This window comes from Entamoeba histolytica, genomic scaffold, assembly GCF_000208925.1.
Source record: "Entamoeba histolytica HM-1:IMSS scf_1104750516811 genomic scaffold, whole genome shotgun sequence".
In the NCBI taxonomy this organism is placed as follows: domain Eukaryota; phylum Evosea; order Mastigamoebida; family Endamoebidae; genus Entamoeba; species Entamoeba histolytica.
This window is the reverse complement of record NW_001914889.1, coordinates 1,300-27,335: the sequence shown is the minus strand read 5'-3', so window position 1 is coordinate 27,335 and position 26,036 is coordinate 1,300. Positions and strand designations below refer to the sequence as shown.

The 26,036-nt window shown below is 25.0% G+C and overlaps 13 protein-coding genes across 13 annotated transcripts, besides 2 other annotated features; 9 read left to right on the top strand and 4 right to left on the bottom strand.

Moving 5' to 3' along the window:
- Window positions 1-216: 216 nt before the first annotated feature.
- Window positions 217-1,899, top strand: EHI_035490 (uncharacterized protein; the record flags this gene model as incomplete). The annotated part of the gene is made up of 2 exons (XM_651032.2): window positions 217-887; window positions 960-1,899. 2 exons carry the CDS (start codon window positions 217-219, stop codon window positions 1,897-1,899), a joined length of 1,611 nt encoding a protein of 536 aa, XP_656124.2.
- A 26-nt stretch (window positions 1,900-1,925) lies between these two features.
- EHI_035480 (uncharacterized protein) lies at window positions 1,926-2,972 on the bottom strand (the record flags this gene model as incomplete). Its single annotated transcript, XM_651031.1, has 1 exon — window positions 1,926-2,972. One exon carries the CDS (start codon window positions 2,970-2,972, stop codon window positions 1,926-1,928), a length of 1,047 nt encoding a protein of 348 aa, XP_656123.1.
- Window positions 2,973-3,045: 73 nt separating this feature from the next.
- EHI_035470 (uncharacterized protein) lies at window positions 3,046-3,953 on the top strand (the record flags this gene model as incomplete). The annotated part of the gene is made up of 2 exons (XM_651030.1): window positions 3,046-3,569; window positions 3,626-3,953. 2 exons carry the CDS (start codon window positions 3,046-3,048, stop codon window positions 3,951-3,953), a joined length of 852 nt encoding a protein of 283 aa, XP_656122.1.
- Window positions 3,954-5,558: 1,605 nt separating this feature from the next.
- Window positions 5,559-6,098, bottom strand: EHI_035460 (40S ribosomal protein S13, putative). The gene is made up of 2 exons (XM_651007.2): window positions 6,088-6,098; window positions 5,559-6,021 (listed from the first exon to the last, which is right to left on the bottom strand). The coding sequence occupies exons 1-2, from the start codon at window positions 6,093-6,095 to the stop codon at window positions 5,574-5,576; spliced, it is 456 nt and encodes a 151-aa protein (XP_656099.2). The 5' UTR covers window positions 6,096-6,098; the 3' UTR covers window positions 5,559-5,573.
- Window positions 6,099-6,706: 608 nt separating this feature from the next.
- EHI_035450 (uncharacterized protein) lies at window positions 6,707-7,441 on the bottom strand (the record flags this gene model as incomplete). Its single annotated transcript, XM_651026.2, has 1 exon — window positions 6,707-7,441. One exon carries the CDS (start codon window positions 7,439-7,441, stop codon window positions 6,707-6,709), a length of 735 nt encoding a protein of 244 aa, XP_656118.2.
- A 436-nt stretch (window positions 7,442-7,877) lies between these two features.
- On the bottom strand, window positions 7,878-9,204 carry EHI_035440 (60S ribosomal protein L4, putative). The gene has a single exon (XM_651024.2). It carries the CDS (start codon window positions 9,200-9,202, stop codon window positions 7,907-7,909), a length of 1,296 nt encoding a protein of 431 aa, XP_656116.1. The 5' UTR covers window positions 9,203-9,204; the 3' UTR covers window positions 7,878-7,906.
- Window positions 9,205-9,420: 216 nt separating this feature from the next.
- Window positions 9,421-14,826, top strand: EHI_035430 (uncharacterized protein; the record flags this gene model as incomplete). The annotated part of the gene is made up of 1 exon (XM_651023.1): window positions 9,421-14,826. One exon carries the CDS (start codon window positions 9,421-9,423, stop codon window positions 14,824-14,826), a length of 5,406 nt encoding a protein of 1,801 aa, XP_656115.1.
- An 86-nt stretch (window positions 14,827-14,912) lies between these two features.
- EHI_035420 (uncharacterized protein) lies at window positions 14,913-15,671 on the top strand (the record flags this gene model as incomplete). Its single annotated transcript, XM_651022.1, has 1 exon — window positions 14,913-15,671. The coding sequence occupies one exon, from the start codon at window positions 14,913-14,915 to the stop codon at window positions 15,669-15,671; it is 759 nt and encodes a 252-aa protein (XP_656114.1).
- Window positions 15,672-15,717: 46 nt separating this feature from the next.
- Window positions 15,718-15,893: a repeat region.
- Window positions 15,894-16,833: 940 nt separating this feature from the next.
- On the top strand, window positions 16,834-17,631 carry EHI_035410 (uncharacterized protein; the record flags this gene model as incomplete). The annotated part of the gene is made up of 1 exon (XM_651021.1): window positions 16,834-17,631. The coding sequence occupies one exon, from the start codon at window positions 16,834-16,836 to the stop codon at window positions 17,629-17,631; it is 798 nt and encodes a 265-aa protein (XP_656113.1).
- Window positions 17,632-17,715: 84 nt separating this feature from the next.
- Window positions 17,716-18,413, top strand: EHI_035400 (uncharacterized protein; the record flags this gene model as incomplete). The annotated part of the gene is made up of 2 exons (XM_651020.1): window positions 17,716-18,096; window positions 18,141-18,413. The coding sequence occupies 2 exons, from the start codon at window positions 17,716-17,718 to the stop codon at window positions 18,411-18,413; spliced, it is 654 nt and encodes a 217-aa protein (XP_656112.1).
- Window positions 18,414-19,748: 1,335 nt separating this feature from the next.
- Window positions 19,749-22,361, top strand: EHI_035390 (phosphatidylinositol-glycan biosynthesis class O protein, putative; the record flags this gene model as incomplete). Its single annotated transcript, XM_651018.1, has 1 exon — window positions 19,749-22,361. The coding sequence occupies one exon, from the start codon at window positions 19,749-19,751 to the stop codon at window positions 22,359-22,361; it is 2,613 nt and encodes an 870-aa protein (XP_656110.1).
- Window positions 22,362-22,476: 115 nt separating this feature from the next.
- On the top strand, window positions 22,477-23,646 carry EHI_035380 (uncharacterized protein; the record flags this gene model as incomplete). Its single annotated transcript, XM_001913519.1, has 1 exon — window positions 22,477-23,646. The coding sequence occupies one exon, from the start codon at window positions 22,477-22,479 to the stop codon at window positions 23,644-23,646; it is 1,170 nt and encodes a 389-aa protein (XP_001913554.1).
- A 127-nt stretch (window positions 23,647-23,773) lies between these two features.
- EHI_035370 (uncharacterized protein) lies at window positions 23,774-25,126 on the top strand (the record flags this gene model as incomplete). The annotated part of the gene is made up of 1 exon (XM_651017.2): window positions 23,774-25,126. One exon carries the CDS (start codon window positions 23,774-23,776, stop codon window positions 25,124-25,126), a length of 1,353 nt encoding a protein of 450 aa, XP_656109.2.
- A 34-nt stretch (window positions 25,127-25,160) lies between these two features.
- Window positions 25,161-26,036: part of a repeat region that runs on past the window's edge.

The window sequence follows — 26,036 nt, the reverse complement described above, 5'->3', positions numbered from 1 at the left end:
TTTATTTTAGAATATTAAGTAATGTTTCTGATACTCATCCAATAATAAAATACACAACTAAGAAAAAGTTTGGAAATTGAGTTTTTGTTAAAAAAAGCAAAGAAAAAAAAACAAAATTTTTAATTAAATTATGAAAAAATCAAAAGTCAAAAGAAAAAGAATGAAGTTAAGAAACCCTAAAAATTAGTGATGAAAGAACTGAAAATAACATATTCAATGGCAAAGAACTCCCACAAATCAAAAGGAAATAATAAACGTACTTTCCAAAAGAAAAATACAACAAAATTAAGTGTTACTGGATTTACTGGTACATCTCAACAACTTGTAAATTGGTTAAGTAGAGCAGGGCAAAATATCAAAAAGAATATATTTGTAAATGGAAATAATGGAACATTTACTGTTTCAGTTTCACTTCCAAATCTTGTTGAACAAATTTTAAGATTAAATGGTGATAATTATGATAATTCAATTGTCTCTATTTGTGAAATGCAACAACAACCACAAGCAACATCACTTCAATCTGTAGTTAAAGAACTTATTTCAAGATGTTACACTGCAGGAGATTTCTCAATTAATTTAGATAATCTTCAACAAAAATTACAAGCACTTGGATATCAACGTAATTTTGATAATGTTGCTTTAAATAAAATTTTTGAATTAATTGCTCTTTCAAAACCAGCATTAAAAGCAGTTCATTATTGTAATAACAATTTAACTTCATTAGTTTCATTTAAAAATTTAGGTAGATTATTTCCTTCATTAATGGGTCTCGATTTAACAAATAATTCCATTAGACAAATAGATCAATTAGACCATATCAAAGATTTACCACTTGAAGTTTTAACATTATTAAACAATCCAATTACTCAAGATCCGAATTATCTTTTGTTTGTTAGTTTTTTTATTTATTTTTATTAAATCTATCTTTTTGAGGAGTATAATATTTCATTTTATTTTAGGATACAGATAGTATTCTACTTCTCTCTTTTCTATTCAACTAGTTCTGCTGTACTTAAAGAATATATTTCCCACCTCTTTAGCCAAATTAGAACATATTTTAAAAAAATACGTCTCTTAGATCAAAAACCATTAGGAACTGCATTCCAGTTCCCTATTAGTATTAGTAATAATCTCCCAAGTATTGAAATTGGATATTTTGCTTCATTTGATATTTATTCTTATGCAAATGGATTTTTAACTCAATACTTTGAATTGCTCGATAAGAATCCTGGTGATCTTATTCGTTTTTATAGTCCTTCTTCAATATTTTCATTGACATTATCTGATGGTGTAGCTACATTCCTTTCTACTTCAAATAGAAATCATGCAAATCAATTTGCTCAAAATGAATATGTATCAAGACTATATATAGGTCCTAAAATTGCTCCATTATTTGTTAATAAATTTGAACACTGTACACATAAAATGAATAATATTGCTTTTGATGTTTGCCAAATACAAATTCCACCACTCTTCCCAACTGTATTAAATATTACTGCTTTTGGAAAATGTGAATTGAACTCAAGAGAAATGAATTTTTATAGAACGTTCATTCTTACTCCAGATAACATCATTATTAATGAACACCTTCATCTCTTTAAAGGAGATATTCCATTTGTTGTTGTTCAACAAACAAAAGATGCTATTGATGCAATTAATAATGTTAGTAATCTTACTAAATTATCAGTAGCTGAGGTGTTACCATTCCTTAAATCTACAAATTATGATTCAAAGATGGCTGTAGTAAGAATGACACTCGTTTTAAAAGTCATGGGTTCTAATTTCACTAAAGAACAAGCAGGTTTTATTTGTGAAAAATTACAATGGAATGAACAATATATTGGTCAAGGTATAAGTCAATATGGCTCAGAATTATTTAACAAATTACAACAAATTTAAATTGATTTTTTCTTAGTTTATTTCATTTAATTTTCTTCTTCTGCCATTGCCTTAATAGCAAGTTTAGTTGCAACACTAAAACTTGAGCATGATAACATAAAGCCACTATGATGACAAAACAATGCACCTTTTTCTCCACAAGCTTCTTCTAATTCTTCATTTTCTTTACCTCTCCATGATTTAGGTAAACTTTTACGATTAACAAATTGAGTTTCATTAATCGAAAAAATAAAATATCCTTTTGGAGAGTGTCTAATAAAGAACAAAAAGTTTCCTTCACATTTTAGCTCTTTCTCTACTTGAACTATTAAATTACTTTTTACTGGTTTATCGAAACACAAAATTCTTTTATCAAGACCTTTCTTTTCTAATGAACTTTTAGCGTTTCGCATTACTGGATGATATAAAACTGCTGTTTCTATTGCTAAATTCATTGTTGAATTAAAAATTTTATATTCATTTATCACCATTAATTTAATATCATCAATCGAATTACAATAATCAGATGTAATATAAATCCCATCTGTTAATGGTTCATATTTTGTTGGACTATTATAACATAAAACTCCATTCAGAATAGCATCTATAGATTCTAAACGACTAAGATAATAAAATTTACAAGCTAACCGAATGATTTCATCTGTCACTTTTATTAAGTTACCTTTAGAATCAACATATTTCAAACAACAAGAACGTACAATCTCTTTTCCAAATTTAAGGAATACCATTGATGAACATGTCATTGGATATGTTGAACCAGGATATTTTTGATTAAATCCCTTTTGATGATAGTCAAATAAATTTAATGATGGATCATATTGTCCACCATATCCAAGAACAATATCACATTCTTTCATTTCCTCTTTTGAATGTAATAGTTTAATTGAAGACCGTTTAAATTGACTAACATTTCTTAATAAAGTTAGTGAAAGAATTACATCAAATTCAAATCCAAATCCACTTACTCCAATAACACTATCTTCAATGAATGTTTTATTTTCATTACGTGGATAAGTTGTTTTTTTAGTACCTTTTTTTGAGACTCGATGTGGTTTTGATATTCTTTTTGACATGATTTTCTTTTAAAGTTTTTTTTTAAATTTAAAAAAAGAAAAACTAAAAATAATATATTTAAGCATCACCAAAATGAGTATAGAACATAGGGAAATTGACACTTTAAATAATAATATTAACGATGAAGCAAATGATGGACTTGAAAATGAAAAACCAACAAAACATTCTTTTATTATTAAAGCAAATTCAATAACAGGAAAACCAACAAAAGACCTTGAGTTTAATAATGTTGATATGTCTCAATCACGAATTAGTGATGTAAAAAAAGCAATTCAAAGAGTCCATTCTCTTCATCCAAAAGTTTCTTACATTGAAATTAGAAAAGATGATGACCCAAATCAAATTCCTATTAATGACAATACTTATTTATATACTCTTGGAGATTTTGAATATCTTTATGCTACATTTACAACTCCTTTAAGCATTAATGAAAAGTTGAATAATTATTATAATAACTATTTAAAAGATAAGTTGAAATTTATTAATAAATACTTCATCAATTATACTGTATTTGGATTAACACTTCTTTGGTTTATAGTTGCAACTAGTAATTTTAGAAAGGTTTTGTTTGGAATATTATTTTTATTACATTATTTGTTTGTTTTTATTTATTTTATATTATTACTCTTTCAGTATTCATTTCATATATTAGATGCTTAAAAAAAATTATTACAATTCATTTCACTTTTGACCGTCAACACAGCTCTAGAATGAAACCTTTACTTACTTTCTTTTTATCATTATATCCTTATTGGAACCCTTATGACCCTCAACACAATACTATTATTGATGAAACAGAAACTAATAAAACAGAACAACAAAACCACCAAGAAATTGATCCTAATGTTCATATTATAAATGATAATAATGAAAATGAAATTAATGACATGAATAATACTTTTATACCTGAAAATGAAAACAATGAAAATATTAATCAAGAACAAGACGAGATTGATGATCAGCTTGTAGCTCAAAACTAAAACTTCTAATACTTTATTCTATTTAAGAATTATAAAGTCAAATTAATTTTTTGTTATTCTTTTGTTGTAATTTGAAATGATTAATTCAACAAAACATAAATTTAAACTAACAATGATAATAATTAATAGATTCATAACTAAGAAAATATTTGAAAAATAAACCTACTCTCTTTTGTATTAAGTATTAAATGAAGATAAATTAAATAGTAATATTCTCAATAATTAAATTTATGGAGGAAGTACATTTAGAGAATAATAGTGTTAATAAAGAATATAAAATTCTGTCAAAAAGGAATAAAAAAAATTTACTCAACTAAATAGTTTGGCATAATATAATAAGTAAATATTGTGAAATTTTTATATATTTGAAAATTAAAATTTATTTATAATGCATAATGATGTACTAATTTCAATTTTTTTGTTTATTCAAAGCATTAAAAATAACTAATTACTTGAAAAACAAATTGTAATATAAAAAATCACTAATGTAAAATACAGTTTAATGATTATTTAAATTCTATAGTCTAATTGTTTTAGTATAATAATTATAATTTGACTAAGTTTTTACTCTTTTTTAATAGGTATTAAATAAAACTACTTTATAACGATAGAAAAAAAAACAAATACACTAACAAATTATAGTACAATTCAAAAACAATAATACAGATATTATTAACCAAGCAATACAAGTGGTGTTATGAACAAAAAATCACATATCAGTGATATACACATAATACATATAATAAGTATATATGAGAATGTAGGAAGTATAATTATAAACTACATTATAAAAAATACATTATTTTATAAATTAAATACAATAATAAATAAATGTCTTAGCAGTAAGCAAAATAATTACTATTTTAAATAAACCCAATAATTCACAAAAAGAATTTTCATTAACAAATTATTATTCGTATAACAGTGCTGTTATTAATAAAACAAAAAAAACCAATAAGCGTGTGATAAACTACAACTTCTCTAATTAATGTTTATACCCTTAATACTAAATTTAGTACAAAACTAATATATCAATTTAACACAATTATTATTTCAATACACAAACTTACAAATCTTATGCAATTACAGTTTTTTCTCAATAGAAGTAATAATAAAATATTCAAAATAAAAAAATAGCATTACTGTTTTACTCTATTAGTTATATGTTAATTCTTTTTTTTTTCTATGTTTTACAGTTTTAAACATAAACCTATTTCTTTTTATTAAAAAATAATAAGTGGTATTGTTACGTAAAACGTAGCATTACTCCAAATATTTTCATTTGAATTTTAGGTATAAAGTTATTTAACAGTACTTTGACATTAGTTGTTTTGTTTATATTATCAAAGACATAACATAAGAAAATAGTTTTTTTTTGTAAGAGAAATTCTTTATCAACACTCTCTTAGTTCAATTCGTTAATAAGCCAGACAATTTTACTATAACTCAAGAATATAAGAAAATGAATTACAACAGATATTAAAATAAATATAACTTTTTAATATTTTTAATTTTTTTACAAAATAAGTAATTATTTATTTTACAAGTAAATATTTTTCTTTAAAAGATAAAAAAACTAAGTAATAATAACACATTACCAAAATCTTCACTTTAACGAAATTAAGAAACGATAGCAGAAGCTGTATTAGCATCATATTTGAATGATGCTTCAAGTACTTTAGCTGATTTATAGTATCTTGTTAATCGGTGAATCTTAGATTCAATAAGAATCAAATGATACTTAGCATCTTTATCTTTCTTATTCTTTTCAAGATGTTTTCTAACTGAAACAGCTCTCTTCATTAAGAAATAAAGATCTTCTGGAATTTTTGGTGCAAGTCCTGCAAGTTTAAGAATTCTAAGTACTTTTGATCCTGTTACACTCTTAACTAATCCAACTCCATGAGTATCTCTCATAATTGCTCCAATTTGTGATGGGGCAATTCCTTTTTTAGCAAGTTTGCACATTTCATCAATTACTTCAAGTGTACTTGTTTTTAACCATGATGGTGCACTTCTTCTGTATGGAATGCATCTTCTGCTAATACCTCTACCTGGATTGTACATTCTATTCTTTTAGTTTTCTTTATTTTTCTTTTATCATTTTTTATTATTAATTATTAAAACTACAAACCTTCCCATGGCTGTGACTTGGCTTTGGAAATATGCAGTTTCTCTTGATCTTATTACCCTCTTTTTTCTTTTTTTCAAGGGTTTTCTTTTTTTATTATTCTTTTTTATTATTCATAATAATACTAATTGAAAAACAATTAATTTCTTTTATCAAAGAAAAAAAAGATCTATTAAGAAATTATAAAAAGATTATTTCAATTTAAAATAAAGTTGCAATAGAAAGTAAATAGAGATAAGTTCAATTATTAATTTATTTATGAAAGATATTCATAAAAATTCCCATTAAATAGTTTATTAACAATAATATCATTACAATATAAATTAAATCAAACCATCCAATTGAACTTTGTTTTTTAGCAACTGAATTTATTGAAGTTTTACTATTACTTACTTTATCAATATTTCGTTCCATTTCTTCTTGAAATTTATCTAAAACTTCTTTATCTTCTGTATTAATATGTTGAGAAATTTGAACACTTCTACGCTTTAGTTCATTAGTTTTTTTTGCTATTTGTTCAGTATATTCATCATCCATTTTAAATATAATTTATTTTATTAATTTTTAGTTTTTTTAATTTTAAAAACAAATTAAAATAAATTAAAAACAGTAAATGAAGAATTTATTCAATAAAATTATTTTCATTTATTTGTTCTGAAACAATATCTTTTATTAATGAATTATCATTTTTTTCCAAATCAGACATTCTTTCAATTGCTCTATTATATCTAAATTTATAGTCTTCAACTTGTATTTTCATTTGTTTAATTTTATTCATTGTTTCTTCTAATTTATCAATAATAGCTTCTGGAGTTATTTCTATTTGTACTTTTTTACAAATATCACAACATCTTTTATTCCAATTTTCATTTTTTAATTTTTCTTCATCAAGTTGAACATGTAATTTCATCATTTGTTCTGTTTGATTATTAACTTTATTTTTACATTGTTCAACTACTTTAACTAATGTTAATATTTTAGTTTCATAATCATTTACTTTCTTTTTTAATTCTTCTTTTTCTTTTTTAATTTGAAACGCTTCTTCTCCTGCACTTTTAAGACTATCATTTTCTCTTCTTAAATTTAAATTTTGTTTTTGACAATTTTCTAATTCTTCTGCAACTAACGATAATTCTTTTCTTATTGTTATTGCTTCTTCTCTCCATTGAATATCTCCTTTAAGTTCTTCTTTTTCAATTAACCATTCTTTTTTTTCTTCTTTTAATGTTTTAATTTCATTTTCCATTATTTCTCTTTCTTTCTTTAATTTTAAAAGAACTTCATGTTGTCTACGAATTACTTCTTTTAATTCTTTCATTTCTTTATTTTCTTTAATGTCTTTTATTTCTTCTGACATGAACTAAAATAAATTGTTTTTCTTTTCCTTTTTAGTTCATTAAAAAAAAAACAATCAAAAACTTCTTTAAATTGAAATTTGTATGAACAATGGAATTTGAATATTTACTGTACTATTAGCTATTTTAAATAATATTCTTTCTCTCCAATTACAATTGAATAAATTAAATAACTTTGGGTAATTTTTAAATATAATAAATTTGATCATTATAGGACTTGATTTTATTGTTTGTAATACATTCAATTTAAAAGGAATAAATTGAAATACAATTTTATATAATGGTTGAACTGTTTTATAGAGTGGAAAATAATGAAATAATAAGAAATACCAAGAAGTTTTTCTATTATTATATGTTAATACATCCATTCTTTTCACTTTTAAAAATGAATTGAAATAAAATCTTTTTCTTAAAAAAAGTTAAACCTAATAAAATTTCTTATCATCACCATTTGTTTTAAATTAAATTTAGAATCCAATTTTTTCAGCATATTTCTTGGCATTTGCCTTAACGATTCCATCATACTTCTTCATATAAGCATCTTGTTTAGCAGTTCTCTTAACTGTGGCTTTAAGAAGATTATTTTCAACTTTAACTTTAACAACCTTTCCATCAACTTTTTGAGTTTTACCAAATCTCTTAGCAACTGATTGATTTAATGCTTCTTTCTTTGCTGCAAGAATCTTTTCCATTTTAGCTGCATATTGTGCTTTATGTACTGCTTGTGCTTTAGCAACTTGAGCAAGTTTATGTGATGCAATCTTAGCATATGGATTTAATTTAACCATAGCAGCCCAATTCTTAAGTGGATTAGCTCTCTTTGGTACTTTTGGTAAGACAATTTTAGCTCTAAGAAGTTTAGCTTTTTCAGCAGCAACAACAACTCTTTTCATATCTGGAACAACCATTTGAGCATGAGCAATTCTGAATCCTGATTTACCTTGTGCCATCTTCTTTTGAGTTCCAAAGATGGTGTTAAGTTTCTTGAATGCTGATTCAGTCCAAATAATGAATCTACCCATATGGCATCCTGGTGCAAGATTAAGAACTGAAAGATTTTCAACACGGCATGTATCTACACCTGGAATATTTCTGAAGGCTTTAACAGCTTGAAGATCATCATTACCATAAACAACTAATGGTCCTTTTCTTTCCTTAATCTTTCTTCCTCTCATTTTTCCTTGACCAGCACGAATAGTCTTTGAAGCAATAACTTTAAGAACATCTGAATAAGCATTAATTTTCTTTAAGAGATAAACAGCTTGTTTGGTCTTCTTAATAACTGAAATTGATTTTGAATTAACAACTAATGGAATTTGTGGTACTCCTGCAATATGATGTCCACGTGCTGAAACAAGAGCTGGAACAGCTGAAGCAGCAATACATGAAGCAACAGCAAATCTTCTCATTTGTTTTGGTGTTTTTCTTTGCCATTTTCTGAAATTCTTAAGTGGAGAGAACATATGACCCTTTCTAGTCATATTACCAAAAGCTCCTTGTCCATTTCTTCCTGATCCTGATCCACTAATTCTTGGAATTCTAGCTACAGCTCTTCCAGTTCCCCATGAAATAGCTGAATGTTGTTTACCAGCTTCAGTTGATACTCCTTCTGGTTGTCTAGTATTTTTACTTTGATTTCTATAAACGAAATGAACTACATCTCCTCTAATTGGTGCAAGAAAAACAGCTGGAAGTCTAACTTGTGTTTTTTCAGCTTCTCCTGTAATTCCATCATAAATGGTGACAAATGGTCTTGAACTCATCCTTTGTTGGATTGAATATAAAATTTTTCAATGAAAATTAATAGGGTTAATTCTTCATATAATAATATGTTTAATATTTTTATTATAATTTTAATACCATCTTTTTAATTTTGTTTTTTGATATTCTTTTTTATTTTTTTTTATTTTATTTTTTTTTTGAGAAAAAACGAATTTCACAATTCACAAAAAAAAGAACCAGAATCTTAAAAATCTAATTAATGTCATCATTTTTCCCATTCCTTACTGCTGATGATTTTAATAAATCGCATTCACTTGTTCATGAACTTTTAAAACATGGAAAATTCCATGCAGCTTCTGCTGTTATGAAAGAGTTATATAAAAAGAATGATAAAAGTTGGGTTATTTCATTATTAATTAATCTTTGTAATGGTGCTGTTCCATCAACATGGAATGCAACAGAAGATATTCCATCTGTATTTCATTTAGCATGGCTTTCATTTTTATTGTATAAATCATTTAAAGATAGTTCAGAGAAATCTGATGAATCACTTTTTACTTTAGACCTTGTTGGAGTTGAAAAAAAAATACATTTTGGTATTCTTCTTGTGGATGCAATTTTCCCTATTACAGATATTCCTGAAGATAGAAAACGATATTTTACTTCATTTTATGCAATTGTTAATGACCCTTCAGTTGCTCATTTAGGACAAGAAGAAGTTCAATTCCTTTGTGAAGGACTTCAAAAGAATCCTGTTCACTTTGGATTATTATGTCAAGAATTAGTAAAATTAGTAAATGAAAATGATTTAGTAACAGCAAATGTGTTGATAGCATATTTAGATACATTTAATAGTTTACTTTCTCAGGAAGATTATAATACATTATATCAAGTTTTAAGAGTTTTAATTAATGTTAATGAACGTTATGATAAAACATTTGACTCATTATTTACATTATTCTTAAATAACTCAGAATTTTGTTTTAACCAAACACCTAAACTAAATTTCACAAGTATTCTTCAATCACTATTCTTATCTGGAAGTCATTTCTTTTATCATTTCTTAGAATTATATAGAACTCAATGTTCTAGTTTTTCTAAAACATTATTTACTAATCCTGTTTTAACTGATTCTACTTCAAATTTATATAATGACCAATCTATATTTTGGAAATTATATTATAAAAGTACTGTTTATAATAATGAGCATGTGTTATTAACTCCATATAAAACAGCTCTTGATGCTATTGATGAAGTTGCAAGAAAACATACATTAGCAGAAAGTGATTCAGAAATAATTCAAAGACATATGAATATTCTTGGACATTATTTTAATAGACTAGTCCCAGTTTTAATTCTTGAAATTGCTGAGAAATATCCAAGAAATTTAAAGATTATTGAGTTATTAATTTCATTGTCTAAAGAAAATACAAGTAATGACAAATTAAATGGATGGAATACATTATCATCTGAAAAAATTAAAGTCTTAAAGTTTCATTTAATTCTTTGTAATAAATTAACTGAAATGAATGTTCAAACAATACATCCAATGTTATTATTAGTTGGTAAATATTCATTACCATATATTATGTTACATCATACTGGAGTGTTAGAACATTTAGATGAATTATTACAATTAATTGAAGAAAATGATGCTTATAAATCAATATTTAGTAATGATTATGCTATGTTAAAATGTATTAAATATGTTAATGACCTTCATAATTCTTTTTCAAATTCATTAGGAGAAACTTCAACGTTATTACGTTCTACTTTTGGAGAGGTATTACATTCATTAAATGAAAAACAACAAATAAGTTTTGTTCAACTTGTATTATATGAAATTTTCCAAAGTCAGCCAAATGTAGAAAGTGTAAGAACAGTTTTATCTTATAATTCTAGTGTTATAAGTCAAGAATTTTCTAAACAAATGAAATTTTTACTTCATAGATTAAATACTTTATCATCTCTTCCATTTGTTGAAGATCCATTAACACTATTTCTTAGTGACTCAGACACTCTTCTTAGTCTTTCATTATCTCGTCATATCCCAATTCCATTGGATATTCTTGATCCACCAGCAAGTCAATCGTTAATTACTTATTCACAAATGAATACACTTCTTCAAAAAGGGCTTCCAGCAAAAGAATTTATTGAAGCACTTCTTGCAGTTCCAAATGCTACAAAAGTAGATCAATTAGCAATGTTATTAGAAGCGATTCATACTTATCCACAAGAAAATTCAATAGAATTTTTTGCTGAATGTGAAAAGTTTATTGATGAAAATACACCTAAAGAATTAACTGATGTTCATCAATTATTTAAAAAGATTTATACATCAGGATATACACTTACTTCATATACTAGATTACTACTTAGTGAAGATCCACATTATACATTTGAAAATATTAATATATTAAAAGAAGCATCAAATAGATTAAAACAATTATTTGATAATTCTGGTAATGTAGAAATTAAAGCTGAAGAAAAAGAATTAAAAGAGATTCAAACATTATTATTCCAAGCACCTGTTTATGATAAAACTATAAAATTTGTAGAATATTTATTAAAACTAAATCATCACATGCAAGAATATTGGGAATTATGGAATTGTAAATCAACATGTGCCATTCAATTAATCCAAACAATTTCACCACAACAAATTGTTGATTATTTGTTCTTTGAAAAACATGAAATAGGTGCAGCAAAAGAAATGTGTGAATTATTTAGAATTGATTTATTTGGATCAATTGTTTATTCAATTCTTATTGAAAAAACAAGAAAATTAGATTCATTTACACAAACATTATTACATGATATGGGAAGAGATGATCTTGCTATTGTATTTGCACTATTCTCTGTTGATCCAACTAATTTTAAAATACCAGTTTTTGACATTGAAATTATTAATTCATTACCAGAGACATTAAGACAATTTGTTGAAATGAAATTAACTCAATATAGAGAACTTGAAAGTGCATTCAATCCAGGAAATGGAGAATTTAATGTTAGTTTTAATTTATATTCAATGGAAGCATTTAAAGTATTATTAGATCCAAGTGTAGGAGGAAATGAAAAATTCCATGATACCATGGCAAATTATTATCTTAGTAAAGCAGATTATACTAATGCTTATTCTCATGCAGTTCAAACCAAATCCAAAGATTTAGTAGAAAAAATAGTTACATTACAATTAACAGAATTATTAAATAAAAGAACAGCAACAAATAATTTATTTGATGAAATATTTGCAGTATTAATAAGAATTTCTAATCCACAAAAAAGATTAATTCAAACAGTTAAAGTATTAGAACAAGGTGTATATTCACAAAATCAATGTTGGAAATTATTTAATGAATGTGTTAGTGAAATTTCATTAGATAATTTCCCTGCTAATTTAAAACAAATGTATGACAAAACTAATTTAATACATCAAATAGAAATGGTTTTAGAAGTAAAAGAAATTGATATTAATGTTAATACAGTTGATTTACTTTTACAAAAGAAAAAATATCGATTAGCCTATGATTGTCTTAGTTTTATTCAACCAGCTCCAAAAGATAAAGAAAAACAAATTATAGTTACAGCAATTTATGTAATTTTAGATGGAGATTCACAAGAAGAAGCAAGTGAATTTGTATCATATATGTCATCTAAAAGAACAGATATTTTAAAGATTATAGAAGAATGTGTTCAAAAGAATAGAGGTCAAAGTAAATTGTCAATAAATGATATATTAAGCAAATTCTCTGGATTAAGGGATGAAGAATTTTTATTAGCATTTGCCAAAGAAACTACACAACAATATTACGATAATTTTGAAAATAATCTTGTAGGAGGATATAGTCAATTATTTAATAATTTAAAAGAAATTTATTCACAAGCACCTACACTTGAAATGGGGTCAAGAATTTGTTATGAAAATTGTCTTAATGTTGCTAATCAATTACAAAGTGAAGTTTTATCAAGAGAAAAAAGTAGAAATATGGTATGTCTTGTTTATCAATTATTACAATATTTTGAAGAACTTTTAACTGAAGAAGAATGTAAAAATGAAACATTAAAAAATATGAAAACAAAAATGGATCATTTAAAACAATTGGTAAGAGTTTATTTCACTTTAATGACTACAACACATTTTACTTCAGGAATTCCATTCCATACATTATTCACTAATACTGAAATTGCAAAATCTTTACATTCAGAATTACATGATAAAAGTGTTTTTAGAAAGAATGATGCATTAGCAATTGGAGAATGTCTTGGATTAGATAATGTTCCTGTATTAATGACATCATTTTATGAAACCTTACAACAAAAACAATACCAACAAGCAAGAGATGTATTTGATCAGTTAAAAGAAAAAGTAGATAAACCATTATTAATGGAAATTGTAGAAAATATTTATATGGAAATTGGTAAAAATACTAAGTTTGGAGATAATGCATCTTGTCAAATGTTAGTTAATTTTATTAGTAATCCTAAATCAGTTCCAAATAAATTAAATGGCAAATCACAAGGATTAGCTGCACCTGAAAATATTAAACAACCAGATGAACAATGGCTTCAAATCAAACAACAAATTATTGATAATAAAAATCGTTCAAAAACAAGAGGACAACATTTTACTTGGGATTCAGAAGCAAAGTATTATTTCCAATTTTGTCCATGTGAAAAACATAAACAATGGATTGTTAATAAATATATTGTTGAAGGTGAATTTGAAAAAGCATTTGTTTATGCACTTGAAGAACCAGTTAAATTATCAGAAAATGCATTCTTCCAAACTGTTTATTTACCAGCATTATTAGATAATAAACAATATCAAATTATGAAAGAAACATTAAAGAAATTAAAAGATACACATCAAGAAGATATTACTCATTTACTTGATTTCTTAGAAAAGAATGAATTATGGGATATTTATCTTGACATTACTCTTCAGATTGAATTATATGAAAAGGCATACATGGGATCATCTAAATATTTCAATACTATTCCTTTCACTGATATTGGTAAAAGAAAAGAGGTATTAGGATTAATTGATAAAATCATTGAAAGATGTGGAAATGTTATTGATCGTGCTAAACATACAATGATGGTTAAAAAATATGGTGCACAAGAACGTGTAATGGAATTATTAAGTTCAATGAAAAAGGTTGATGAAGGTCTTGCTCGTGTTAATGTTTTTGATTTAAAATCTACAACTGATGTTGCAACAATTGCAGAATATTTCTTTGAGAAAAGAAGATTCCAATTATTACATGAAATTATTAATGCTGTTTTATCATCACCAAATGATGATGAAACAGCGCCTAAAACTGCGTTTGAATATTATTTAGAATTAATAGAAGTTGCTAAAGAACCTGAATTACTTGATTTCTTAAAACAAAATACATCTCTTACTGATGAACAAAAAGCAGACTTAATCTTTAAAGCTGTTAGAACTAAATTCAAAGGTAAACCAGAAAAACTCATTGCTGCAATTCCATCTGATTTAAAACAAATTCAAGTTAATGTAGAATTAGAAAAATATCAAGACGCTTTGAAAGTTGCTAAAAAGAATTCTCCAACCAATGTCCGTGCTTTAAGAGACATGCTTGCTAGTTCAAATGACCCAAATGCACAAAAAGTACTTGCTCAATGTGAAAAACTCTTGAGATAAAGATTTATTTCGTTTTTCAACAGAATGTTTTAGGTTTTATCTTTTTTTTTATCATTAAAATTTAAAAAGTATTTCCAGAAGTTTTAATGGATAAAACTAAACAAACACCAAAGAAAGAAGAGAAGAGATTGTTTAATAAAATCTATTCAAAATTCTGGAAAATGAACGGAAGAGAAAAAATTATATCACCTCATGATCGAATTATCATTGGATTTTCTGGTGGAAAAGACTCATTCTTGTTAGTTCATGTCCTTTCTACTCTCTCAAAAAATGTTAATTTCCCAATTGATATAGTTGCTGTCCATGTTACAAATCCACAAGTTGGTTATCAATTAGATCTTGAACAATCTAAAACAATCTGTGAGTCATTTGGGGTTCCTTTTATTTCACTCCAATCAGAAAAAATGTCCGAGTCAGATATTGAAGACGCAGATAAAAATACTACTTTTTGTTTAAATTGTGGAAAGAATAGAAGAAGGGCTTTATTAAAATTTGCAAAAGAACATGGATTTACTTCTATTGCATTGGGACATCATATGGATGATGTTGCTGAAACGTTATTAATGAACCAATTGTTTTGTGGTTGTGTTGCTACTATTCCTGCTCAATTCACAACAGAAAAATATGGAATAAAATTTATTCGACCATTGATTGAAGTTCCAGTTGTTTTAATTCAAGAATGGACAAAATATATTGAATTACCACGTTTAATACGTTGTAAATATGAAAAAGATAGTATGAGAGGTGAAGTTAGAGCAATATTAGAACAGTTAAAGAAGAAACACCCACTAATCATTCAGTCACTTGCCCAATCTCCCAATAATGTGAAACAAGATTACTTATAGATTTTGTTCTCTTATTTATCTTTTTTTTTATCATTTTTATTTTCACCACTATCATGGATGATGAAAATGAACGAAACTAGATCTTTGAAAAAGATTGAAGTAGAAATGATATATGAAATATTGATTATAAAAACATGAAATATTATACATTCAATAACAAGTACTTCAAAAATTATAAAAGATATAACAATGAAATAGAATAATAAATGAAATGTTGTATTGAAAAGTAAATAAATGATTAATAACATATTGAAAAGAAGAAATGAAATAATCATAAAAAATAATTAATTATGTGTTGATTAATTTCTCATTCATTGTGTATTATGTATTATTCTTTTCATGATTCATTTTATTTATTTCTTTTATTGTTTATCTTCTTTATTTTTATTTGTTTATTTCATTATCATTAAAGTATCATCTATTTTTCATTTATTATTAACATCATCATTTATTTTTCTTATTCATTTCTTATTATTTCATTTTTCTTTCTTAAAATCATGTATTATTCATATTATTATCAAATTAAAATACCATAATCAGTTATTATTTGTTTATTAGTTATTGTTTGTGTCTTTTTAATGTTTATGTGGTGTTGTGACGAGTTATCTTCAAGTCTAAATGAAAATAAACATAATAACAATAATAAGAACAAAGCAAATGAGAGATGATATGTATTACTTATAATAACTTTGCTGATACAAACCCACAACTAAGCACCTCAACAAACGACTTTAGCGTCACATAGAGTGATAGTGAAGCTAAAAATAATAATAATGAAACAGTTTTTCAAAACAATGAAAATTTGAATAGTGAAGTAAATAACATTAATTAGAATATTTTTATTTCTTTACAATGAAAAAGATTATGTTACATTTCTATAAACAAATAAGAACAATAATAACTAAAAATGGTGAGAGTAACAATAAAAAATAAACCAAAGAATTGGCTATAATCCAATTGATTTATTCATAATTTAGTTGTATGATTTAAAAGTCTTTTATTCAATAGATACTCAATTAAATTATTGAATTTCTAAATTCGGATATATCAAATACAAAATCAAAAAACATAAAGAGAAAAAATTTATAAATTTGAACAAAAAATGTTAATGAAAAGAACTAATTAATTACAACTAAAAAATAACTAACAAATAATTAAATAAATGAAGTATATTCCAAATTTTATTGAAAAGGATACTGAATACAAAGCATGTGAAGAGAAAATTAATACTGTTTTAGAACATATTTATAATTTAAAATTTGTATTGAAAGTAATAGAGTCAAAAGCAAATTCAAGTGTAGAAGAAGAAAATGTTAAAGAAGCTAAAGAGAAGATGGAAATAGTTCAAGAAAAGATTGATAACTGTTATGAATTAATAGAAAAAATAATAGGAGAAAATAAAATTTTAGCACAACGATATTGTTATTATCCATATTTTTATTCAATTATAATTGAAGATGAATTAGTAACTAAAGAAGTATTTAATGAGAAACTTGGTTCAGAAAATATTTATTCATTTGATATGAATATAAAAGAAAATGAAGATAATATTCATAGAATAACAACGATTTATATTATTTGTAAAAATGATTCTACAATTAAAAAATTACATTCATTTGTAAATGATATGTGTTGGAATATCCAAAAAGAAAATAATTATCAAGAATGGTATGATTCAAAAATAATGGAACATACTTATGGAACTGATGTTTGTTTCTATAATAACCCTAATGATGAACGTCACTCAAAAGAATCTGATAATCAAATATATACTGATTTAATTGAAAAAATTATGAGACTGAAATATGATTTTCAAACTGCAAAGAAAATTGTTAGAGTATTGTCTATTGAAAATGATAGTATTTGTGAAGTTAAAGAATTAATATTTTCAAAAGATCTTAAAAAGAAATCTGAAGATATTATTATTGCGTTACAAGATTTTGATTATTGGGTTGAATAAATTAATTTGATCTTCACTTTTCCTTTTATAATTTCATACTTTTTTTTTTATTAAAAAAATTAAAACTAAAAAGTTCATAGAATAATGAATAGTTCATTGATTCCTAAAAGAGTCAATTTATTGAACTTTGCTTTAAGAGCTAATAAAGGAAATCTCGTTGTTCTTTTAAAATCCCTTCTTATTCCAACTACCTCTTATAATATTATAATTGGTAATTCTGGTATTGCAACTTGTTCATTAGCTCTTTCTGCTTTTATTGATCATTCAATGAATACTTTGTATAATGAACCATCAATGGCACCACTACTTTCAAGTCTTCTTGATAAATTATTATTAGGAACAACAGTTGTGTCATTGTCATGTGTAAATAGAGTACCACCACAAGTCGCATCAAATGTATTTGCAAGAGATGTGTTGTTATCTGTTGGTTCATTACTTCATCGATATTTAGCATTTCCTCATCCAGTTTGTTTAATTTCATTATTTTCTGATAACAATTAATTATAAAGATTGAATGGGATAAATTCTTTGATACATCTCAATATACTTCATTCACAATTACTCCAACTTACTTTGGAAGATTGAATAGTTCTATGACTACTTTATTAACAATATGTGTTCTTTTAAATTGGACATTTAAACCACCTATTACTCGAGCATTTGTCTCTTTCTTACCAAAAATAATGGATTTTTGTAGTATATTTTCTTTTATTGAATACTTCCTTCCACCAGCAATACCTAAGCCTCGATCATATGGAGTGTTTTCATCCTTATTTATCTAATTTCATATTTTAAATCGGTCTTATCTTTTGTTCAAATTAATAACAATAACCTTCTTTTTTTTTATCACTTTGGTTTCTCTTAAAATAAAATACTTTCAATTACTCTTACATTAATTATTCATGTCTTGCTTTTTATTCCTTATCTTAATATGAATTTTAATTTTATTAGATAGATTATTTGAACTGGTATTACTTATAGAATTCTATTCAGAATTTGTTAGTTGAATCGTCTTGAGAGATGAGTCTAAACAAGATTAAATTTATTTTAATTAATTGATAAGTTATAGGTAAACTCAAGATTGTATTTATATTATTCTTTCAATTCTATAACAACTTGATTTTTAATGATAATAAATAGAATCTTATTTACATTTGTTTTTAAAAAAAAAAAAAACAAAAAAAAAATTAAGAAATGTATTTATTTTTCTTAAATAAAAAGAAAGAAATTATTTTATAAAATATTAATTATATTATTATTATTTTTGAATCTAAAAGTATCATAGTTATTTCCCTTTTTACTAAATTCCTTTCTGCTTACTATTTTACTTTTTGTTTTTTTTTTGTTTTTACCATATTCAGATAAATCAAAAACATATTTCTTCTTAATTATTTAATTAAACATATACGACACCACTATCCATTTTCACATAGATATATTCTCTTTTTATTAAAAATGAATTTCACATTCAACAGGAGGTTCTTTAATCTTTTCATTATCACTTTCAATTTTCATGCGTCTTTGATTTAATTTAGACATCTCACAATCTTTTAAATGTGAATTTACAAATGACTTATCAGCAAGAATCGGATTTTCATCACAATGCGGTACATTTTCTCTTCTCACAGTTCTTTTGAAATGAAGTGATGGACAAAAACTAAAACATTAAGTCTTAATCGTTTTGTTAAATTTGATTCAAAATAAACAAACTTTTTAAAAGTAATACAAGGAAGAGCAAATGGTCGAACAACCTCAGTCATTGAAATTAATGATCTGATTTTTTTGAACTAAATTAAAAAAATTGAAAAGTTAATATAAATAGAACCCACTATTTTTTACTTTTTGAAATTTGCTTTTCTCATCCATAATTTTAGTTTGTTTCTATTAATTTTAGTTTGTTTAGTCATTCAGCACTATTCAAAAGAGCCATTTTGCTGCCATTTTTTTTCTTTTATTCTCTATTTTTAGTCTTGATCATCAAAAGTTTTTTTCGATGAATTTCCAAAAAAAATTTATTTTTCTCATTTCTTTTTTATCACGTGGCAACCACATAATCACTTTTCTTTTTATATCATCGAATGTTGGTTTGAACGAACTTTAATAAGAATAAAATAAGTATGACATCCCTAATCAGTTCTTTCTTTTGGCTCTTTTTCTTTATACTCTTATGTCATTTAGTTGGAATTTATCTTTATGGAACTGGGTTTTTAATCACATCGATTCAATCACAAAAGAAAAGTCAATGTAATGATCCCTTAATGACAAATACACTTTATGCACAGTCTCATCCTCCTGAATTATGTTGGACAACTCCTTTATTTAAGAAAACAGCTTTGTATCTTGTTGATGCTCTTAGATTTGATTTTGCTTTTTCTACTGACTATCCTCCTTTGTTTGAGAATATCACTGACCCTAATAACTTTAGATTCTACCATAATAATATGGGTGTTTTTAATTCTTTAGAAAATCAATATCCTTCTCGTTCTTCAAAATATCATTTCATTCCTGACCCACCAACACTTACTATTCAACGTGTTAAAGCAATGACAACAGGAGGTGTTCCTGTACCTATTGAAATATCAAATACTCTAAATAACCCTGCTATTGTTGAAGATTCATTAATACACCAATTTAAAGAGAATGGACTAAGAACAGTTTTTGAAGGAGATTCATTATGGATTGATTTATATCCTACTCAATTTAATGACGTTTCAAATGATACAGCTCATAATATCTCAGATATAGATAGTGTTGATAATATATGTGATAAAGCATTACAACGTCATCAAAATGAAAGTGATTATGATGTAATGATATCTCATTTTCTTGGAATTGATCAAGTGGGTCATTGCTATGTTGCTAACCATCCATCAATGAAGAAAAAATTAATTGAAATTAATAATATTCTTAATCGATCATTATATTCATTACCTGAAGATACATTAGCATTAGTATTTGGTGATCATGGATTACTAGAAGAAGGGAACCATGGAGGATCAACACTACAAGAATTAGATGCAGGGATGTTTGTTTATGATAATAGGAAAAGTCGAAAAGGAGGAAGAAAAGAAGTAGAGAAGATAACACAAATTGATATTGTACCAACGATAGCAATTGGAATGGGTATTCCTATACCATACAGTAACATTGGAACACCGATTCGAGATATTATATTAGGAAGAGAAGAGAAACTTGAAGATATTCAAAGATATGTGAATGCATTAAACATCACAACGAATCAAATAATACGATATTTAAAAGAAAAAGAAGGAATAATACGAGAAACATGGATAAGTGAAATAGAAGAAGAAATTCAAAAAGTTCAAAAAGAAGAAATTCAATGGTTTGAAAACCAAGAAAAGTTATTAGAATTAATGAATGAACATGAACGAATAAGTCATGAAATACATAAACAATATGTAGAACATAAATCAACATTCAAATTCAATTATATGTTAGCTGGTATTATCATTACTGTTTTGTCATTGTTTGTGTCATTGCTTACATTATTGCTTCCAAAAGATTCAATTGTTCCATATAAGTCATTAATATTTGGATTGTTTATTGGAATCTTCTTAGGATTAGTACTAGTCACAACTTCCAATTTTAGTTTTTATGAATGTTTGCTTATGGGAATGATAATTTGTTCAGAAGTTTGTTATATTATTGGATGTTTTATGTCATTTCTTAAAGTTCCATTTACTTTAAAAACACTAACAACAAACATTCCTTTTGATTTGTTAATAGTTGCTGTTGTTACTCTTATTTATGGGTTTGGACAATGCACTGACTCTTTTATTAAAGAAGAAAAATACACATCATTTTATGTTGGTATATGTTCTTTTATCGTATTGACATATTTTAATTGGTTAGAAACAAAACAATTTCCAATTACAGAATTAGTTTTTTGTTATTTATTGTCCAACTGGAATTATCTCGTATGTCAATTTGTTGGATATATTTGTATTTTTTCACTTATATTGATGTTTTATTTCTACAAACACGACATTTTATTATCTCTTGCAATGTTATTATCATGCATATATCATTTAATAGAAAATTCATCTATTCCTTTATTGACTGTTTTAATTCCTGATTCGATCTATCTTTTAAGCTTAATAAAAATGGTAGTTCTTATACGAAAAAAAGATATTGATTGTTTATATTCACTAATACCTGTTCTAAGCGTAATATTACCATTAAACATGTTAATAACTATTATATTTTTTATATTTTTAATATGGTATTTCAAGAAATATTCATTCAAATTAGGAGTACTTCTTGTATTTTTCTTCTTTGGAATTCATTTCTTCTTCTTAAGTGGACATGCATTCCAATTTAGTGATATTCAGTTTAATGCTGGATTTATTGGAATACCATTCTATTCATTCTTTGGAAATGGATTTTTGGTTATTTTGAATACATTCTTCTTCCCAAGTATCAGTATTATTTTTGGTTTGTTAATAATTTTAAAGTCTCATCCTACTGGGATGTCTTTGTATATTCAAAGTTCTTTATGTCTCACAACTATGTTTATATACCAATTAGTTCCTATAATGTTCTTTACTTACTTTGTATCTGGACATTTAGAAATCTTTAGAATTTTTACACCAAAAGTATGTTTTGATATATCTTTCTGTATAGTAACAGATATTATGATTGTCATTGGATATTTCCTTCAAAAACTTACTCCAAAACAACTTGAAGAAGAAAAATCTTATTTAGATTAGATATGATTTTGTTTATCTTTTGTAATTTTAGTTTTTGCATCTAACAAGTTAAGGACGATTCAAAATTGTCATAGTACTTAAAGAACTTAAAAATAATAATCCTCAATAAGGTAAAATGGTTATTACTCTAACTAATAAATTTTTACTTATTGATAGAAGAATTATTTCTCTTAATACCTCTAATGAAGTCTATGAACTTCTTATAACGTTACTTGACAAAGAATGTCTTGCTGTAAAAAGAAAATTATTTCATTTAGACCCAATTTACCTTCATGACTTTGGATATAAGCAATATGACCAATTCATAATTCCATGTTTAAATTCATTTATTCTTGAAAAGGATTTAGAAAAAGAAAATAATATAACTAGTCTTTGTTGTATCCAAAATCAAGTGATTTGTAATAATTTAGATAATGCAATTCAATACAGACAATTTATTATTAATTACATTTGTCAAACACTTCAAATAGATAAAATAGTTATTCCTCAAGGTTTAATTCAATGGATTGAAATTAGTGTAAAAAATCATTTTATAGAAACTGAAGGATGTGATGTAAAAATTTATAATTCTTGCTGTGTTTATAAAAGTTTCTATTTATGTGAAATACTTCATTTTATTAAAACAAATAAAGACTTGTTATTTTCTCAACTACAAAACTTGACAATTAGTTCTGTTCAATTACTTCATAAACCATTTAAATGGCATAAAGAATCAATCAAATCTATTGTAAAAAGTATGGGAATAATATTATCTGATTTTGATATTTCAGATACATACTTTGATCACCCAAATAGTATTCATGGATTAATTCATACATATAGAGTTGTATTATTTTCTTTAATTATTGGCTATTACACAAAAAACAGAAGATTTGGTTTATTGGCTTCATGTGGTTCTCTTATTCATGATATGGCAAGAAAAAGAGATGGAATTTGTACTGAACATGGTTCATTAGCTGCAAAAACAAAATTTAATTTGTTAAAAAATCATATCGTAAACTATTCTATTTCAGAAACAGAACAAAACTATATCAAGAATGCTGTTATTAAACATTGTACAGGAGAAAGTAAACCAAATGAAGATGACTATATTGTAGTTTCGATACTCAAAGACTCAGATGCTCTTGATAGGTGTAGAGTTGGTGATTTAGATCCAAATTATCTTAGATTTAAGGAATCAAAAAAACTAACTCAACTAAGTGAGTATATTTGTATTAAAACGCTGGAACTAGGGAATATTTCATTTACTCATTTCATAGACATTGTTAATGATTTTATTAATTGAAATTTGTTTCAGTTACAAATTCCTTTTAATAGAATATAAAACTTGTTTTTCAGATTTTGAGAAAAGAAAAAGGTAGAAGGGAGAGGAAAAAGAAAGAAGAGAATAACTAAAAAAACAAAAGAAAGGAATGAAGATAGGAGTATATAATTTTAATGGGACAAGACAACAAGTTAAAGAATTTTTAAAGAGAGAGATGAATATAAGAATTGGAAAGATTAAAGAGATAGGGATGAATTATATATGTCAAGTAGAAAAGAAAGAAATGAATAAAGAAGGAAAGAAAAGAATAATCCGATATAAAGATATGGAGGTGAGAGTTGAAGTAATAGAAAACAAAGAAAAAAGGATAGAAGAGATAGGGAAAGAAATTTTAGAGAAATGGTATGATGGAAGGAAAGGAATAATAGACATGTCGAGACTCAAAGAGAAAATAGGGGAAATAGGAAGTAAAAGAGAAGTAGATGAAGTATTTATCAAAAGGATAATGAAAAGTATTAGTGATAAGAATTCAATGATTAAATATATATGTCTTTCAGGGAATAGAATAAAAAGTATACAAGTAATTAATAATATTAATAAAATATATCCAATAGTTAAAGGGATAGATATATCAAATAATGAAATAGAAAGAATAGAAGAAATTAATATAAGAATAGAAGAAATTGATTTAAGAAATAATCCAATTAAAGGAAGAAATATTGAAGAAGAAATACAAAAAATGATACCAAATATAACAATAATTAATGGGAATAAAATAGAGAATCAAATTCAATTTGGAGTTCAAAAGAATTACATAGAAAAAGAAATAACAATGGGATATTTTTCACAATATTCAACATTTAAAAATATTAAAGAAATATTAAGAGAATTTTTTGATAAAGAAAGAAATAAAATTAATGTTAATTCATATTATAATCCAATTCATTTTATTAGTATTAGTTTATCACCAAATTGTCCAATTATTAATCAATTTATTCATAATATAAATAGAAATCATAGAAAAGAAAAAGAAATCAATGAACTTATTGGAAAAATGTTAAATTATAATAATTATTATTCTAAAATTATTCTTCTTAATAATATTGAATATAATATGATGGAAATTGCTTTTGATATTATTGAAATTGGTCAAATTAAAGAAATATCTGTTTTTGGTATTCTTCATTTTAATAATCAACCTATTAATTTCACTAGAACTCTTCTTCTTATTAATAATAAGATTTGTAATGATCATATTCATCTTTTTAATAATGCTGTCCAACAAATCGGTGTTAATATTACTAAAAATTGTCTTTCAGCTTTAATTAATACAGCATCTCGTGGAAGACTTTCTCATGATAATGCTTTATCTGTTTTAAGAAAGGTTAATTTCGACATGAAAAATGCTCTTCTTTATATTCGTCATTTTCAAAGTCTTCTTCAGCAAAATCATCATGGACTTACTTGTGACAATCGTTCTTCTCCTTTCACCTCTTATTAATTCATTTCTTTGTATTTCTTTTTTTTTTCTTTTTAATTTCATGCTTCATCTGAAAGGAAAATGTCTGAAATAAACAATTTATCACATCAATTATTATTCCTGAAAGATAAATTATCTAAATTAGAAAATAAAATTACACAGAAAGAAAAGAAGAAAGATGAGATAATTCTCAACACACTCATTAGAAATACACTTTGTGAATAATATCTCCATCAATGTTGTAGTAGCTGACGAAATATCAGTATGTGAAGATGATTTTCCAAAAAGAAAGAGAAACATTCTAATGAAGAGATGAAATTCAACATAAGAATATCACAACATTTGAACTAGACAATCAATAAAACAGTTATGAGACAGAGATGAAGAAATTCTAACACTCTATTAATGTTTTGTTTTGAATTTATTTGATAGAAAAATAACATATCAAGTAAAAGAAGAATAGAAAGATTAATACAAGAATTTGAATTAAAGTAAGTGAAATTACAGATTATAGAGAGGTATTAAAGAAGACATTTAAAATAATGAATGAAATTAAAAGAGAAATAAATAGAATAAATGAGGAAGAAATAATAAAACAATAAATGAAAGGAATGAATTAAAAGAGTTACTATCTGGAATAAACAAGAATACGAAAGAAGAAAGAGAATAAGAAAATTGAATGAAAATATTCAAAGAAGAAGAAATGAATGAACATGATGTACAATTCATTAATTACTTTATAATATGAAGAAAGTATATTAAATAATTAATATAATGAATAAAAATAAAATATTAATCAATATTTTAAATGTTTATTATCATCATATTAGTTGTATAACTTCAAATATTAACATAATTAATAGAAATAATTATGAAAGAAATTGAAAGAGGTATAGAAAGAGTATTTCAATCAAAATATTTAGATTAAGAG

Excerpts from the sequence above, each read along its gene's own strand:
- EHI_035440 (XM_651024.2), bottom strand. The coding sequence starts at position 9,202 with ATGAGTTCAAGACCATTTGTCACCATTTATGATGGAATTACAGGAGAA.